The sequence below is a fragment of the Lucilia sericata genome, unplaced genomic scaffold (assembly GCF_015586225.1).
Source record: "Lucilia sericata isolate MDLA Ls3-8-SP2 unplaced genomic scaffold, ASM1558622v1 Contig002053F_arrow, whole genome shotgun sequence".
Taxonomy (NCBI): domain Eukaryota; kingdom Metazoa; phylum Arthropoda; class Insecta; order Diptera; family Calliphoridae; genus Lucilia; species Lucilia sericata.
Genome location: NW_023995912.1, coordinates 3,709 through 21,477, shown reverse-complemented (window position 1 = coordinate 21,477; position 17,769 = coordinate 3,709). Strand labels below are relative to the sequence as shown.

Below are 17,769 nucleotides of genomic sequence, written 5' to 3'. Positions count from 1 at the left end.
TTCTGTTCTAGTTCTGTTCTAGTTCTGTTCTAGTTCTGTTCTAGTTCTGTTCTAGTTCTTTTCTAGTTCTGTTTAGTTCTGTTCTAGTTCTGTTCTAGTTCTGTTCTAGTTCTGTTCTAGTTCTGTTCTAGTTCTGTTCTAGTTCTGTTCTGTTTCTGTTCTAGTTCTGTTCTAGTTCTGTTCTAGTTCTGTTCTAGTTCTGTTCTAGTTCTGTTCTAGTTCTGTTCTAGTTCTGTTCTAGTTCTGTTCTAGTTCTGTTCTAGTTCTGTTCTAGTTCTGTTCTAGTTCTGTTCTAGTTCTGTTCTAGTTCTGTTCTAGTTCTGTTCTAGTTGTTCTAGGTTCTGTTCTAGTTCTGTTCTAGTTCTGTTTCTAGTTCTGTTCTAGTTCTGTTCTAGTTCTTTCTAGTTCTGTTCTAGTTCTGTTCTAGTTCTGTTCTAGTTCTGTTCTAGTTCTGTTCTAGTTCTGTATCTAGTTCTGTTCTAGTTCTGTTCTAGTTCTGTCTAGTTCTGTTCTAGTTCTGGTTCTAGTTTCTGTTCTAGTTCTGTTCTAGTTCTTGTTCTTGTTCTTGTTCTGTTTCTAGTTCAGTTCTAGTGGTGTTCTAGTTGTGTTCTAGTTCTGTTCTAGTTCTGTTCTAGTTCTGTTCTAGTTGTGTTCTGGTTGTGTTCTAGTTCTGTTCTAGTTCTGTTCTAGTTCTGTTCTAGTTCTGTTCTTGTTGTGTTCTAGTTGTGTTCTAGTTGTGTTCTAGTTGTGTTCTAGTTGTGTTCTAGTTCTGTTTTAGTTCTGTTCTAGTTCTGTTCCAGTTCTGTTCCAGTTCTGTTCCAGTTCTGTTCCAGTTCTGTTCAAGTTCTGTTCTAGTTTTACAAAATTTGTTTATTTTCTTAAAAAAAATGTCTTTAAATTGTCTATAAATTAATTTTTAAGTTTTCTGCTTTATTGATTACTTTGTCTCTCAATTTTTTTCTGACATTTATTATATTATATAGACAAATTCTATTGCATTTGATTTAGATATAATCTGTCAATCACAGGTTATATATTAATAACAACATATAGAGACATATGTTTATAACAACTTACCGGATTTGCCGACATCTGCATTACCAATCACTGCTATACGAACTCTGGGTATGACAGTTTTTTCTTCAGCCTTCATTTTGATTTTAACTAGAATAAAAGAAAAAAAAAAACAGTAAAAAACATTACATTTAAATATTTAATGTAAGTTATACACTTATGGTTATGCGGGAGAGAAAAGTAAAAAAAAATAAAAAAATTAATAAAATAAAAAATAAAAAACAATAACAAAATCTTAAGTAGTTTATCATGATGAGTTAAATAAAATATAATAATCTTGATAAATGTGTGATAATAACCTTTTTTTTTTAATTTAAGTTGTTATTGTTTTAAATACGTTAAAAATTTATAATTGTTATGACTTTTTTTAGAACAAATACACAGATTTTTATCTTATTTAAAAAAATAAACAAAAACTAAATAATGAAGAAAAAAAAAAAAAAAAAAAAAAAAAAAAAACAACAAATTTAATAGAGTAGTTCAAGAGCAAATATTTAAAAGACTAAGACAATATAAGATATATTCAGATATTATATACATTTTTGCTTTAGGTTTTTGATCAGAATTTTGGAAATGTTTTTCCTAACAGCTATCACTCAACTATTTATCCATTTATCTTCAAAATTGTCACTTTGAATTAGATGTTTTTCTACTTTTTAGTAAAATATAAGAAAATAATTTTAATTTTATTTCATAAAAAAATTCTACTTTTGTTATCTTTATCTCAAATTAGTCTAAAGATAACAAACATTTTCAAATATTTCATTTTGAAAAAATATACAAACAAAAATTTTGCACGTTTATTTTCTTTTTATTTGGAATTTTTTTTGTTCGTTGTGTAGAGAAATGTGTAGCCCCATCAGAACAAATGTGAATGTTTTCTTTTGCTAATTTATTATTTGAAATACATAATATAACTCTAATATAATCTAATACATGAAAAGAAATGTTTATAGATGATATATTTTGTCATATTAAGTATTTCATTTACGTAGTTGCTCTGGTATGCCTGGAATTTTTTATCTAAATATTTATTTAACTGTTAGAATTATACTTAATATACAAATACAAAAAAATAAATACAATTTTAAATTCTAAAACCTTTTATTAAGAATTTTCTTTAGTTAGAACTTAGTTAATCATGGGATATTTTTAAAATAATTACAAATGATTTTTAAGTGCAAAAGAACAGAACTACAAGAGAATATAACTAGAACAGAACAAGAACAGAACTAAGACATAACTAGAACAGAACTAGAACAGAACTAGAATAGAACTAGAACAGAACTAGAACAGAACTAGAACAGAACTAGAACAGAACTAGAACATAACTAGAACAGTACTAGAACAGAACTAGAACAGAACTAGAACAGAACTAAAACAGAACTAGAACAGAACTGGAACAGAACTAGAACAGAACTAGAACAGAACTAGAACAGAACTAGAACAGAACTAGAACAGACTAGAACAGAACTAGAACAGAACTAGAACAGAACTACAACAGAACTAGAACAGAATTAGAACAGAACTAGAACAGAACTAGAACAGAACTAGAACAGAACTAGAACAGAACTAGAACAGAACTAGAACAGAACTAGAACAGAACTAGAACAGAACTAGAACAGAACTAGAACAGAACTAAAACAGAACTGGAACGGAACTAGAATAGAACTAGAACAGAACTAGAACAGAACTAGAACAGAACTAGAACAGAACTAGAACAGAACTAGAACTGAACTAGAACTGAACTAGACTAGAACTAGAACTGAACTAGAACAGAACTAGAACAGAACTAGAACAGAACTAGAACAGAACTAGAACAGAACTAGAACAGAACTAGAACAGAACTAGAACAGAACTAGAAAGAACTAGAACAGAACTAGAACAGAACTAGAACAGAACTAGAGCAGACTGAGCAGAACTAGAACAGAACCTAGAACAGAACTAGAACAGAACTAGAACAGAACTAGAACAGAACTAGAACAGAACTAGAACAGAACTAGAACAGAACTAGAACAGAACTAGAACAGAATATAACTAGAACGAACTAGAACAGAACTAGAACAGAACTAGAACAGAACTAGAACAGAACTAGAACAGAACTAGAACAAACTAGAACAGAACTAGAACAGAACTAGAACAGAACTAGAACAGAACTAGAACAGAACTAGAACAGAACTAGAAACAGAACTAACGAACTAGAACGAACTAGAACTAGAACAGAACTAGAACAGAACTAGACAGAACTAGAACAGAACTAGAACCAGAACTAGAACAGAACTAGAACAGAACTAGAACAGAACTAGAACGAACTAGAACAGAACTAGAACAGAACTGAACAGAACTAGAACAGAACTAGAACAGAACTAGAACAGAACTAGACAGAACTAGAACAGAACTAGAACAGAACTAGAACAGAACTAGAACAGAACTAGAAACAGAACTAGAACTAGAACAGAACTAGAACCGAACTAGAACAGAACTAGAACAGAACTAGAACAGAACTAGAACAGAACTAGAACAGAACTAGAACAGAACTAGAACAGAACTAGACAGAACTAGAACTAGAAACTAGAACTAGAACAGAACTAGAACAGAACTAGAACAGAACTAGAACAGAACTAGAACAGAACTAGAACAGAACTAGAACCAGAACTAGCAACAGAACTAGAATAGAACTAGAACAGAACTAGAACAGAACTAGAACAGAAACTAGAACAGAACTAACAGAACTAGAACAGAACTAGAACAGGACTAGAACAGAACTAGAACAGAACCTAGAACAGAACTAGAACAGAACTAGAACAGAACTAGAACAGAACTAGAACAGAACTAGAACAGAACTAGAACAGAACTAGAACAGAACTAGAACATAACTAGAACAGAACTAGAAGAGAACTAGAACAGAACTAGAACAGAACTAGAACAGAACTAGAACAGAACTAGAACAGAACTGAACTGAACTGAACTAGAACAGAACTAGAACAGAACTAGAACAGAACTAGAACAGAACTAGAACAGAACTAGAACAGAACTAGAAGAGAACTAGAACAGAACTAGAAGGAGAAAGATTCCTGCTTCTTTTCTTATAAAAGATTTTCTAAATCCAGTAATTTTTTCTAATTTTCCATAATAGCCTTTTCTTTTCCTCTCCTGCTGTTGGTAATTTGTTTATAAATCCATTAATACCAATTTAAATTGTACACAAAAAATCAATTGTTTAAAAATTCTCTACTAAATCCAGCCACAACATTGCCATTTTCTTGTGAAAATTTTATGATAAAATTTTGAATATATCTTCTCGCATAAATATTTGTTTAGTGCCAAGAAAATTTGATTTAAATGTGGTATTTATTATTAAATAAAAATCCAATAAATTTATATGTAGTATATAAATTATTATTGTATATACACAAATATATGAATGATTAGTACATTTAAATAGATTTAAAAACACCCACAAAAAAAGCAGAAAATAAAAAATAGTTTTGGATAGTAAGAACATAGATACCTAAGAGTGTTTTTAATATTTCCGTTTAAAACATTTTTAAAAAATCATTTTATACTTTTAACAAGTTTTTAAATTGTATGAGAAAATTAATAATTTATCAACAATGTCCATCTGTCTGTGCTTTAAATTTAGGAAAATAAATTGGCAGAAACGTTTTACTTGCAAAATAACAATAAATGTTTTGTTTACCCAAATTTTTTTCCAACTGGAAAATCCATCATGTTTATTTATCAATTATTCGTATACGGAAACTTTTGTAAATATTATTGAAATTATTATTGTTGTTGTTGATACATAATATGTAAATTATTTATTGAGGGAATTACCTGCCTACATTGTTATGATATCATTAACAATCCAATGAATGAACGAATAAATGAAAAATAAATCCAATCATAAAACTTCTAGGAATTCCCGGTCAATGTACGTTTGCTGAAATATTTTTTGCCATCATCCATCTCTATAGAAGGAAAATTATCATATAGATGAATAAGTATTTGTATGTACAATTGGTGGGCAACTGTGGAAAAGGGGCTGTTGGCTTACCACCCATTAATTGTGATGAATGTGGCAATAACATTACTGATTCACCTTTTGGCTATAGGAAGCAACATTAACATATTCATTCTAGCTCATGTATAGGGATTTATGTGTAGAATAATACTTGTTTATTTTTTCACTCTACTATATAGTGCGTATGAGTTCGTTTTTAATGCCAAACAATCATTACTCATACGCCTCTTTAAAAATTTCTATTTTTAACCGTAAAAAGCTAAAATACTTTTGTTGTTTATCCCAAGTCAGCTATAAAAGCCATATTATGTATTTTTATGAACTCATGACTTTAAGAATAGAATTAAGAAAAAATACATTAAAATATTTCAAATTCTTTAAGATAAAATTTGCTAATTTTGTTTTAGTTACACCCCCAACAAAAACTATTATCTATTAGTAATAAATAAGGAAATTCGGTTAAAAATTTAAACAAAATCAAACAAGAGGTAAAAAATAAATCGAAAGACATTTGGGAAATGATTTTTAAATATATTTTCTTTAAATTTATCAAACTAATTTGTAAACAATGAAATTATTTACAATAATTAACAAAAAAATTTAAAATATTATAAATTTGTTTGCCTTTATTAGGACATTCGAATAAACAGAACTAAAACAGAACTAGAACAGAACTAGAACTAGAACAAAGCTAGAACTGAACTAGAACTGAACTAGAACTGAACTAGAACTGAACTAGAACTGAACTAGAAACTGAACTAGAACTGAACTAGAACTGACAGACTGAACTAGAACTGACTAGAACTGAACTAGAACTGAACTAGAACTGAACTAGAACTAGAACTGAACTAGAACTGAACTCAGAAACTGAACTAGAACTGAACTAGAACTGAACTAGAACTGAACTAGAACTGAAACTAGAACTGAACTAGAACTGAACTAGAACTGAACTAGAACTAACTAGAACTGAACTAGAACTGAAACTAGAACTGAACTAGAACTGAACTAGAACTGAACTAGAACTGAACTAGAACTGAACTAGAACTGAACTAGAACTGAACTAGAACTGAACTAGAACTGAACTAGAACTGAACTAGAACTGAACTAGAACTGAACTAGAACTGAACTAAGAACTGAACTAAGAACTGAACTAGAACTGAACTAGAACTGATGACTAGAACTGAACTAGAACTGAACTACGAACTACTGAACTAGAACTGAACTAGAACTGAACTAGAACTGACAGAACCCTGAACTAGAACTGAACTAGAACTGAACTAGAACTGAACTAGAACTGAACTAGAACTGAACTAGAACTGAACTAGAATAACTGAACCTAGAAACTGAACTAGAACTGAACTAGAACTGAACTAGAACTGAACTAGAACTGAACTAGAACTGAACTAGAAACTGAACTAGAACTGAACTAGAACTGAACTAGAACTGAACTAGAACTGAACTAGAACTGAACTAGAACTGAACTAGAACTGAACTAGAACTACTAGAACTGAACTTGAACTGAACTAGAAACTGAACTAGAACTGAACTAGAACTGAACTAGAACTGAACTAGAACTGAACTAGAACTGAACTAGAACTGAACTAGAACTGAACTAGAAACTGAACTAGAACTGAACTAGAACTGAACTAGAAACTGAACTAGGAACTGATCTAGAACTGAACTAGAACTGAACTAGAACTGACCTAGAACTGAACTACTGACTACTGAACTAGAACTGAACTAGAACTGAACTACTGAACTAGAACTAGAACTGAACTAGAACTGAACTAGAACTGAACTAGAACTGAACTAGAACTGAACTAGAACTAGAACTGAACTAGAACTGAACTAGAACTGAACTAGAACTGAACTAGAACTGAACTAGAACTGAACTAGAACTGAACTAGAACTGAACTAGAACTGAACTAGAACTGAACTAGAACTGAACTAGAACTGAACTAGAAACTGAACTAGAACTGAACTAGAACTGAACTAGAACTGAACTAGAACTGAACTAGAACTGAACTAGAACTGAACTAGAACTGAACTAGAACTGAACTAGAACTAGAACTAGAACTGAACTAGAACTGAACTAGAACTGAACTAGAACTGAACTAGAACTGAACTAGAACTGAACTAGAACTGAACTAGAACTGAACTAGAACTGAACTAGAACTGAACTAGAACTGAACTAGAACTGAACTAGAACTGAACTAGAACTGAACTAGAACTGAACTAAACTAGAACTGAACTAGAACTGAACTAGAGCTGAACTAGAACTGAACTAGAACTAAACTGGAACTGAACTAGAACTGAACTAGAACTGGAACTACAAATGAACTAGAACTGATCTAAAGCTAACTAGAACCGGTTATTTTATTCGATTATTCCAATCAAATCAATTTTTATGACTTTATTAGATTGATTTATGGAAATATTGAAATGTTTTCGTTTAAAGTGTTTTTTCATTTAATTGTCTGTGTCTCCTTTAAGTTGCCTTGGAAATGATCTTGGTTTTTCATTGCCAGTCGGAGTAATTGTATGATTTATTTTTTTTTTCTTGTGAATTAATGGATAATTTTAACGATTTAACTACTTGATGGATTAAAAAAAATTTGTTCAAATATAAGTTCAATAATGCCATAAAAATCAATTATCATAAAAAATTGTGTATTACTCAATATATTTTTTATATATAAAAAAGCAGCTGGTTAATATAAAGTTTTAAAATGGCAAAAATATGTTTTAAATTATATTATGGAATAAAATAAACAATTTGTAAAAGTATATAGAAGGGTTTGTGTCTAGGCTAAAGTTAATATTGATGTTTTTTTTTATTTATTTTATAAAAATCTATTTAGTTTATGTTTGCCTGATAAATTTATAGTAATTAATTATTCACACTTTTTTATATTAGAAATATTTGAAAAGTTTATTTTTTTCTTTCTAAATTTAAATTCATTCAGTTATACTTCTCTGTCTGTCTGGTATGTATTTTATAATATGTTTGCTTAATGTTTTAAAGTTTTTATTTACTCATAAAATCGACAACAAAAAAACTGAAATATTTTTGCAAAATTGTTTATAATTTTTATTTATTATAGTTGTTGTTGCTGTAATTTTTCAATACAATTTTCTCTATTTAACTTAATAAAATCATGTGTTTTGAGTTTCATTTGAGTTTCATCACAATAACTAAAATAACTGCTGAATAAGTTTAGCAAATATTTGGTTTTATGTTAAATTGTTTAAACAAAAAGAAAAAACAAACACGCGTTTGCCCAAATCAAAACATAAAAAATAAAAAAAAAAAAACAATAACAAAACTTCTAATTGTTTATATTATACAATAAGCACAACAATCGTATATTTCATTAAATAAAAATTTTTTAAAAACAGCTGTGTGTGTTTTTTTATATTATTTGTTTTTTAAAAACAAATTTGAAAAAAATCAAAAATTTGTAATTAAAATGTTTTCAGTTACAACTTACAAATCAAAGAATTTTTATGTGTTATTTTTTAATTTTTCCGTAATTGTTTAATAGTTTTGTTTGATTTTACAAAAAAGCATCGAGAGGTAATAATAATAAAAAGTAAGGTCAGTTTTGTTATTTGTAATTTTCGAAATGAAATGTTATTGTTAAAGAATAACAAAAATAATTTTAATATAATGTTTAAATTTTACTTCGCTATTAAAACAACATTTGTAATAATTACAAATCGATAAAATTCCAAAAGTTATAGGCTAAAATTTGGGCTAAAAATGAGGAAATCTTAAATGTTACAAAATGTTTAAATAAATTTCCTTTTACATTTCTCTTCCGCTTATACATTTAAAATCAACTAACTAATTATTGTCACTATCCAACTGTCCTCATAAATTATTTATCTGTTTTTGATAATTATTATTTCTCTTAACATTTCCGCTCGAGTTCAAATGACACAAAAACAAAAAATCATTTCTCGAAATAACTTAAAACGTAGTGACTATGTTGTGGGTCGTTGGTCCTATGTTTTTCCTGTTAATTTTGAAATTATTAAAACATATTGTGTCTGCTGCAAACATTATAAGAACAACAAAAAACAAACAAAATTGTCATAGTTTTTTTTTTCAACTGAAAAAAAATTGACCCTGAAACTAAATGTTTTGAAATGATGGAAAAAAGATACATGAAAGTTTACGCAGTTTGTTTATTTTTCTTTTAATTTAAAACCATAAATCATAAAAATTTTAAAAAGCCACATTGTTTCAAAAATTTCAAAAGATTTATAATGATTTTGCAATATTTATTAATGTAAACAAAATGTCTTTGTTATAATAATTAAAGTATTGTTTCAACCCAATAAGCAAAAACCTTTGAAATGATGTAAATGTGTATTTGAAAACCTATTCAAATTTCATACATAGCCTTTGAGAACAAATTTGAAAATAATAAAATTATTAGGAAAATATAATTTTGAAAAGTGTCTTAGCTAAGACCCAAACCCTGTAACAGGTTCTGTTCTAGTTCTGTTTTAGTTCTGTTCTGTTCTAGTTCTGTTCTAGTTCTGTTCTAGTTCTGTTCTAGTTCTGTTCTAGTTCTGTTCTAGTTCTGTTCTAGTTCTGTTCTAGTTCTGTTCTAGTTCTGTTCTAGTTCTGTTCTAGTTCTGTTCTAGTTCTGTTCTAGTTCTGTTCTAGTTCTGTTCTAGTTCTGTTCTAGTTCTGTTCTAGTTCTGTTCTAGTTTCTAGTTCTGTTCTAGTTCTGTTCTAGTTCTGTTCTATTCTAGTTCTGTTCTAGTTCTGTTCTAGTTCTGTTCTAGTTCTGTTCTAGTTGCTGTTCTAGTTCTGTTCTAGTTCTGTTCTAGTTCTGTTCTAGTTCTGTTCTAGTTCTGTTCTAGTTTCTGTTCCTAGTTCGTTTCTAGTTCTGTTCTAGTTCTGTTCTAGTTCTGTTCTAGTTCTGTTAGTTCTGTTCTAGTTCTGTTCTAGTTCTGTTCTAGTTCTGTTCTAGTTCTGTTCTAGTTCTGTTCTAGTTCTGTTCTAGTTCTGTTCTAGTTCTGTTCTAGTTCTGTTCTAGTTCTGTTCTAGTTCTGTTCTAGTTCTGTTCTAGTTCTGTTCTAGTTCTGTTCTAGTTCTGTTCTAGTTCTGTTCTAGTTCTGTTCTAGTTCTGTTCTAGTTCTGTTCTAGTTCTGTTCTAGTTCTGTTCTAGTTCTAGTTCTAGTTCTGTTCTAGTTCTGTTCTAGTTCTGTTCTAGTTCTGTTCTAGTTCTGTTCTAGTTCTGTCTAGTTCTAGTTCTGTTCTAGTTCTGTTCTAGTTCTGTTCTAGTTCTGTTCTAGTTCTGTTCTAGTTCTGTTCTAGTTCTGTTCTAGTTCTGTTCTACTTCTGTTCTAGTTCTGTTCTAGTTCTGTTCTAGTTCTGTTCTAGTTCTGTTCTAGTTCTGTTCTAGTTCTGTTCTAGTTCTGTTCTAGTTCTGTTCTAGTTCTGTTCTAGTTCTGTTCTAGTTCTGTTCTAGTTCTGTTCTAGTTCTGTTCTAGTTTTGTTCTAGTTCTGTTCTAGTTCTGTTCTAGTTCTGTTCTAGTTCTGTTCTAGTTCTGTTCTAGTTCTGTTCTAGTTCTGTTCTAGTTCTGTTCTAGTTCTGTTCTAGTTCTGTTTTAGTTCTGTTCTAGTTCTGTTCTAGTTCTGTTCTAGTTCTGTTTCTAGTTCTGTTCTAGTTCTGTTCTAGTTCTGTTCTAGTTCTGTTCTAGTTCTGTTCTAGTTCTGTTCTAGTTCTGTTCTAGTTCTGTTCTAGTTCTGTTCTAGTTCTGTTCTAGTTCTGTTCTAGTTCTGTTCTTCAACTTTTCTTTTTTCTTCAACTTTTCTTGTTTTTCTTAGGAATTTGACCCATTTTCTATTGTTTGTTAATTTCTTTACATCTTTAACCTTTAACAAAGATTTTTAATTATGCAACATTTATAACTTTAGCTACAGTTACTTTTAAAATGTCAAAAGTCAATATATCAGACAATGAAATGGATCTCTCTTTGCCTGTTTTAGCATAAAACACCTACATAGGTATACTTTAACAAAGAACAAGAAACAAGAATATTCCATTAACAAAAAAACACTTGTATTATTAACAGCAATAACAAGTGGACTTTGTTTAAAATTAAAATATTTCACAATATATATATTTTTCTTTTACTTGCAACATTTATTCAACTTCATAAATGTATTTGTTTTGGAGCTTAATTGCTTTTGTGTTCGAAAAAAAGAGAAAGTTTAGCTATAACTTTTTATTTGCTTAAAATATAAGCTTGAATAGAAATTATATAATTTCTGGGAAAAATATATGTGTATGTGTGCGTATATTAAAAAAGGGTATTAGGTAATAAATACTTTTGCTTAGTTGTGCTATGACGTATGATTGAGTGACATTGGAAAATAAACAGGTTATAATTCTAGTTTAGTTATAGTTCAGTTGTTGTTCAGTTCTAGTTCAGTTCTAGTTCAGTTCTAGTTCAGTTCTAGTTCAGTTCCAGTTCAGTTCTTGTTCAGTTCTAGTTCAGTTCTAGTTCAGTTCTAGTTCAGTTCTAGTTCAGTTCTAGTTCAGTTCTAGTTCAGTTCTAGTTCAGTTCTAGTTCAGTTCTAGTTCAGTTCTAGTTCAGTTCTAGTTCAGTTCTAGTTCAGTTCTAGTTCAGTTCTAGTTCAGTTCTAGTTCAGTTCTAGTTCAGTTCTAGTTCTAGTTCAGTTCTAGTTCAGTTCTAGTTCAGTTCTAGTTCAGTTCTAGTTCAGTTCTAGTTCAGTTCTAGTTCAGTTCTAGTTCAGTTCTAGTTCAGTTCTAGTTCAGTTCTAGTTCAGTTCTAGTTCAGTTCTAGTTCAGTTCTAGTTCAGTTCTAGTTCAGTTCTAGTTCAGTTCTAGTTCAGTTCTAGTTCAGTTCTAGTTCAGTTCTAGTTCAGTTCTAGTTCAGTTCTAGTTCAGTTCTAGTTCAGTTCTAGTTCAGTTCTAGTTCAGTTCTAGTTCAGTTCTTCTAGTTCAGTTCTAGTTCAGTTCTAGTTCAGTTCTAGTTCAGTTCTAGTTCAGTTCTAGTTCAGTTCTAGTTCAGTTCTAGTTCAGTTCTAGTTCAGTTCTAGTTCAGTTCTAGTTAAGTTCTAGTTCAATTCTAGTTCAGTTCTAGTTCAGTTCTAGTTAAGTTCTAGTTCAGTTCTAGTTAAGTTCTAGTTAAGTTCTAGTTCAGTTCTAGTTCAGTTCTAGTTCAGTTCTAGTTCAGTTCTAGTTCAATTCTAGTTCAGTTCTAGTTCAGTTCTAGTTCAGTTCTAGTTCAGTTCTAGTTAAGTTCTAGTTCAGTTCTAGTTCAGTTCTAGTTCAGTTCTAGTTCAGTTCTAGTTAAGTTCTAGTTCAGTTCTAGTTCAGTTCTAGTTAAGTTCTAGTTCAGTTCTAGTTCAGTTCTAGTTCAGTTCTAGTTCAGTTCTAGTTCAGTTCTAGTTCAGTTCTAGTTCAGTTCTAGTTCAGTTCTAGTTCAGTTCTAGTTCAGTTCTAGTTCAGTTCTAGTTCAATTCTAGTTCAGTTCTAGTTCAGTTCTAGTTCAGTTCTAGTTAAGTTCTAGTTCAGTTTCTAGTTCAGTTCTAGTTCAGTTCTAGTTCAGTTCTAGTTCAATTCTAGTTCAGTTCTAGTTCAGTTCTAGTTCAGTTTTAGTTCAGTTCTAGTTCAGTTCTAGTTCAGTTCTAGTTCAGTTCTAGTTCAGTTCTAGTTCAGTTCTAGTTCAGTTCTAGTTCAGTTCTAGTTCAGTTCTAGTTCAGTTCTAGTTCAGTTCTAGTTCAGTTCTAGTTCAGTTCTAGTTCAGTTCTAGTTCAGTTCTAGTTCAGTTCTAGTTCAGTTCTAGTTCAGTTCTAGTTCAGTTCTAGTTCAGTTCTAGTTCAGTTCTAGTTCAGTTCTAGTTCAGTTCTAGTTCAGTTCTAGTTCAGTTCTAGTTCAGTTCTAGTTCAGTTCTAGTTCAATTCTAGTTCAGTTCTAGTTCAGTTCTAGTTCAGTTCTAGTTCAGTTCTAGTTCTAGTTCAGTTCTAGTTCAGTTCTAGTTCAGTTTCTAGTTCAGTTCTAGTTAGTCAGTTCTAGTTCAGTTCTAGTTCAGTTCTAGTTCAGTTCTAGTTCAGTTCTAGTTCAGTTCTAGTTCAGTTCTAGTTCAGTTCTAGTTCAGTTCTAGTTCAGTTCTAGTTCAGTTCTAGTTCAGTTCTAGTTCAGTTCTAGTTCAGTTCTAGTTCAGTTCTAGTTCAGTTCTAGTTCAGTTCTAGTTCAGTTCTAGTTCAGTTCTAGTTCAGTTCTAGTTCAGTTCTAGTTCAGTTCTAGTTCAGTTCTAGTTCAGTTCTAGTTCAGTTCTAGTTCAGTTCTAGTTCAGTTCTAGTTCAGTTCTAGTTCAGTTCTAGTTCTAGTTCAGTTCTAGTTCAGTTCTAGTTCAGTTCTAGTTCAATTCTAGTTCAGTTCTAGTTCAGTTCTAGTTCAGTTTTAGTTCAGTTCTAGTTCAGTTCTAGTTCTGTTCTAGTTCAGTTCTAGTTCTGTTCTAGTTCTACTCAAGTTTTAGTTATCAGTTCTCGGTCATTTTGTAATTTAAGGTAAAACGCAAATTAATATATAATAATTTTATATTAATTTCTTAATGAAGATGTCGCTTATTATGCAGTTCATTAAGAAAACAACGTAATTTTCTGTAACACTAGTAACATTTACAATCTTGGTGTAATGTTTCTGAAATAATAATAAAAACCAAAAATTGCGCATTTGTTTCAATATTTTACTTTATTATGAAATTAATTATTATGTTTTTATTAAATAAAATAATTAGGGAATGCACCGTTTCCTTTGTTTTAGCAGATGATATGATTTTGTACATTTAGTTAATAAATTTATGTTATAACACTTAATAAATTAAACACATTTTCAATTGAACAAAAAATTTTCTTATTATTCTCTTTATTTTCTTTGCAGGCAATAAACATACTTTCTTTATATATGAAATTTCAAATATTTGACACAATTATTTCATAAGCTGCAACCTAAATACATGACATGAACAATGATGTGTTTGTTCTAGAATTGATAAAACAGATCCCTTTTCAAAACAAAATATCTACAAAAATGAAAAAACAGATCAATTTCTAGCAGCACATGCTGCAATATTGTGTTTTTTGTTTTCTTCAAAATCATACAATAATTTTTGGCCAACTACACTTGATCACTTTTTGCTCTCATGGGCGTGTGATTTACACAATTTAAGATCCGCTACTACTTAACATATTGACCTCTTTTAAGAGCCAATACAAGGAGCTGGAAGAATTTTTAGTTTTTTTATATTTTAAGAAAAAAAAGCTCATGTAAGTATTGCAAAAACTTGTTTTTTACAAAATTTTGTTATAAAACAGAAAAATTCCTTAATTTATCATTCTTATGTTATAATTATATTATGATGTTGTAAACATTTTGTAATATTTTGTGAAATTATTAAAACAAAATATTAACAAGACATTTTTATTTAAAAGTAAAGAATTTGGTCGCCAAATTATTTCAGTTTTGAGAATTTTCAAGTTCTTTTGGTTAATTTTGAAATATACCAACACATTCCTTAAACTTTTTTAGCCTCACAGCTGATGATGAATAATTTATCAAGAAAACTATTTTTTTGTTCGAACATTTTTTATAATGTTGTACAAATCCATTCTGAAATTCCAAAGCTATTTTTATTGGGAAAAAGTGGAAAGAATTAAATTGTTCAGCGGTCACTGTGGCGCCCATATTTCGCTTAAAACAACAGAGAGAATTTTTTCATTCTTGATCATTTCAATTGTTTGGCTAATGAGCCAAAAAACGAGGGTTGATAGAAAATTTTGGCAAACATTTTATATCCAACAAAAAAATTACTAACGATTAAGGAGTTTAGTAATGATAACTTAAAAATATTAAGAACATAATATATTAGAGAACTAGAACAGACGTAGTACAGAACTAGAACTGAACTAGAACTGAACTAGAACTGAACTAGAACTGAACTAGAACTGAACTAGAACTGAACTAGAACTGAACTAGAACTGAACTAGAACTGAACTAGAACTGAACTAGAACTGAACTAGAACTTAACTAGAACTGAACTTGAACTGAACTAGAACTGAACTAGAACTGAACTAGAACTGAACTAACTGACTAAACTGAACTAGAACTGAACTAGAACTGAACTAGAACTGAACTAGAACTGAACTAGAACTGAACTAGAACTGAACTAGAACTGAACTAGAACTGAACTAGAACTGAACTAGAACTGAACTGAACTAGAACTGAACTAGAACTGAACTAGAACTGAACTAGAACTGAACTAGAACTGAACTAGAACTGAACTAGAACTGAACTAGAACTGAACTAGAACTGAACTAGAACTGAACTAGAACTGAACTAGAACTGAACTAGAACTGAACTAGAACTGAACTAGAACTGAACTAGAACTGAACTAGAACTGAACTAGAACTGAACTAGAACTGAACTAGAACTGAACTAGAACTGAACTAGAACTGAACTAGAACTGAACTAGAACTGAACTAGAACTGAACTAGAACTGAACTAGAACTGAACTAGAACTGAACTAGAACTGAACTAGAACTGAACTAGAACTGAACTAGAACTGAACTAGAACTGAACTAGAACTGAACTAGAACTGAACTAGAACTGAACTAGAACTGAACTAGAACTGAACTAGAACTGAACTAGAACTGAACTAGAACTGAACTAGAACTGAACTAGACTGAACTAGAACTGAACTAGAACTGAACTAGAACTGAACTAGAACTGAACTAGAACTGAACTAGAACTGAACTAGAACTGAACTAGAACTGAACTAGAACTGAACTAGAACTGAACTAGAACTGACTAGAACTGAACTAGAACTAGAACTGAACTAGAACTGAACTAGAACTGAACTAGAACTGAACTAGAACTGTACGAACTAAGGGTCTAGTATTATCACTCAACACTGTAATATCCACTATCCCTTTGTAATCTAAGTAAACTCAATATGGCTCTAAAACACGTATATGTTGAAGTAGCGTTGACAAAAGTAATTCCAATTATGACCCTTATAACAAATAAGATCATATTTAAGATCTTTGGCATTAATTCCCACAATTTATCGCTTAACCCTCGAACATTTTCGCATTTTCTGTTTATCTTTATATTTCAGCCATGCGTCAGTATAAAAATACTCAAACATACATATGTATATTTTTTCAACATTTTCTTCGTATTATTTTCTCTTTCTTAACGCTTGGTGTCAACACTTCAATATTTATTTTTTTTTTAGTGACAATTTTTTCGTTATTTTTCGAATTTTCTTTTAAAATTTTATTTATTTTCTTTAGATTTTCTTTTATATTTTTAGAAGAAAATATTTGTTTGTTTTTCTTTATTGAAAAAACGTAAGCAAACAAATAAAATTTATAAAAAAATTGCGCATTTTTATAAGATATTTTTGTTTTATTAATAAAAAATTTATTTTGGTTAATAATTCCCTATGTTTTATCCCATAAATTTGTAGCGCAAAAATAAAAATAATTTATGTTATGGGAAAATATTTCGGTCACGCTTTGAACGCATGCGAGTGTTAATTAAAATAAAAAACTTTGCTAAAATAGTTTCTTTTAAAACTTAAGTGGTCACTCTAGTAAAATTTGAACAAAAAAAAAACTAAAAATTAAAACAAATTTAGCAAAATGGGTTAAGCTTATAAACAACGATTTAAATGAAATTTTTGGAATTTGTTAAAAAAAAAAATAAAAATAAAATCTTAGTTAATTTTTCACATGCATCGCTTTGACTATGTTAAGCATTATTCTACTTTTAAGACTTTATACCTTTATTTTTGTTGTGATTTTTATAACAATTTCAATATATTTTCATATGATTTGGAATATCTAAAAGTAAAGAAATTAAAATTTATTAAATAAATAAAACTTTTAAAGAAATAGTGATCAACTTTAAAACTCAATATTATAAAATTTATGATTAATATTAGTAATATTTCAAATGGTCCTTCGAACTTTAAATATTTAATCTAGTAAAACTTCAAGTAAAATATATTGAGAAAGTTGATAAGTTAATATGTAAGAAAAATAAACCAGTTCTTATTATTATAATCTTAACCATAATATATTTAGTTCAATATTTATTTCCATATGGTCCTAAGAGCCCATATATTGAACATATTAAAACTGTAGAAACTGAAAAACTTTTCAACTTATTTGAGAATTGTTATTCTTAAAACTCTTAAAACATTAACCTTCAAATGGTCCTACGAGTCCAACTGAATTAGAAATGGAGCTAAAGGAACTAGATCTGAACCAGAACTGGATTAGAACTGAACTAGAAATGAACTAGAACTGAACTAGAACTAAACTAAAACAGAACTGAACTAGAACTAGAACTGAAATAGAACTGAACTAGAACTGAACTAGAACTGAACTAGAACTGAATTAGAACTGAACTAGAACTGAACTAGAACTGAACTAGAACTGAACTAGAACTGAACTAGAACTGAAATAGAACTGAACTAGAACTGAACTAGAACTGAACTAGAACTGAACTAGAACTGAACTAGAATTGAACTAGAACTGAACTAGAACTGAACTAGAACTGAACTAGAACTGAACTAGAACTGAACTGAACTAGAACTGAACTAGAACTGAA

At 29.8% G+C, this 17,769-nt stretch overlaps 1 protein-coding gene across 1 annotated transcript in view; it reads right to left on the bottom strand.

Annotated features, from left to right (window-relative positions):
- The window catches only part of LOC119613306 (ras-related and estrogen-regulated growth inhibitor-like protein), a 41,312-nt gene extending 24,313 nt beyond the window's left edge, over window positions 1-16,999 (bottom strand). Inside the window, exons 1-2 of the mRNA XM_037969314.1 lie at window positions 16,938-16,999; window positions 1,078-1,164 (exon numbers count right to left, since the gene is read on the bottom strand). Of these exons, the coding sequence (XP_037825242.1) occupies window positions 1,078-1,153 (76 nt within the window). The 5' untranslated portion in view covers window positions 1,154-1,164; window positions 16,938-16,999. The remainder of the gene's footprint in view (window positions 1-1,077; window positions 1,165-16,937) is intronic.
- Between the last annotated feature and the right edge of the window lie 770 nt (window positions 17,000-17,769).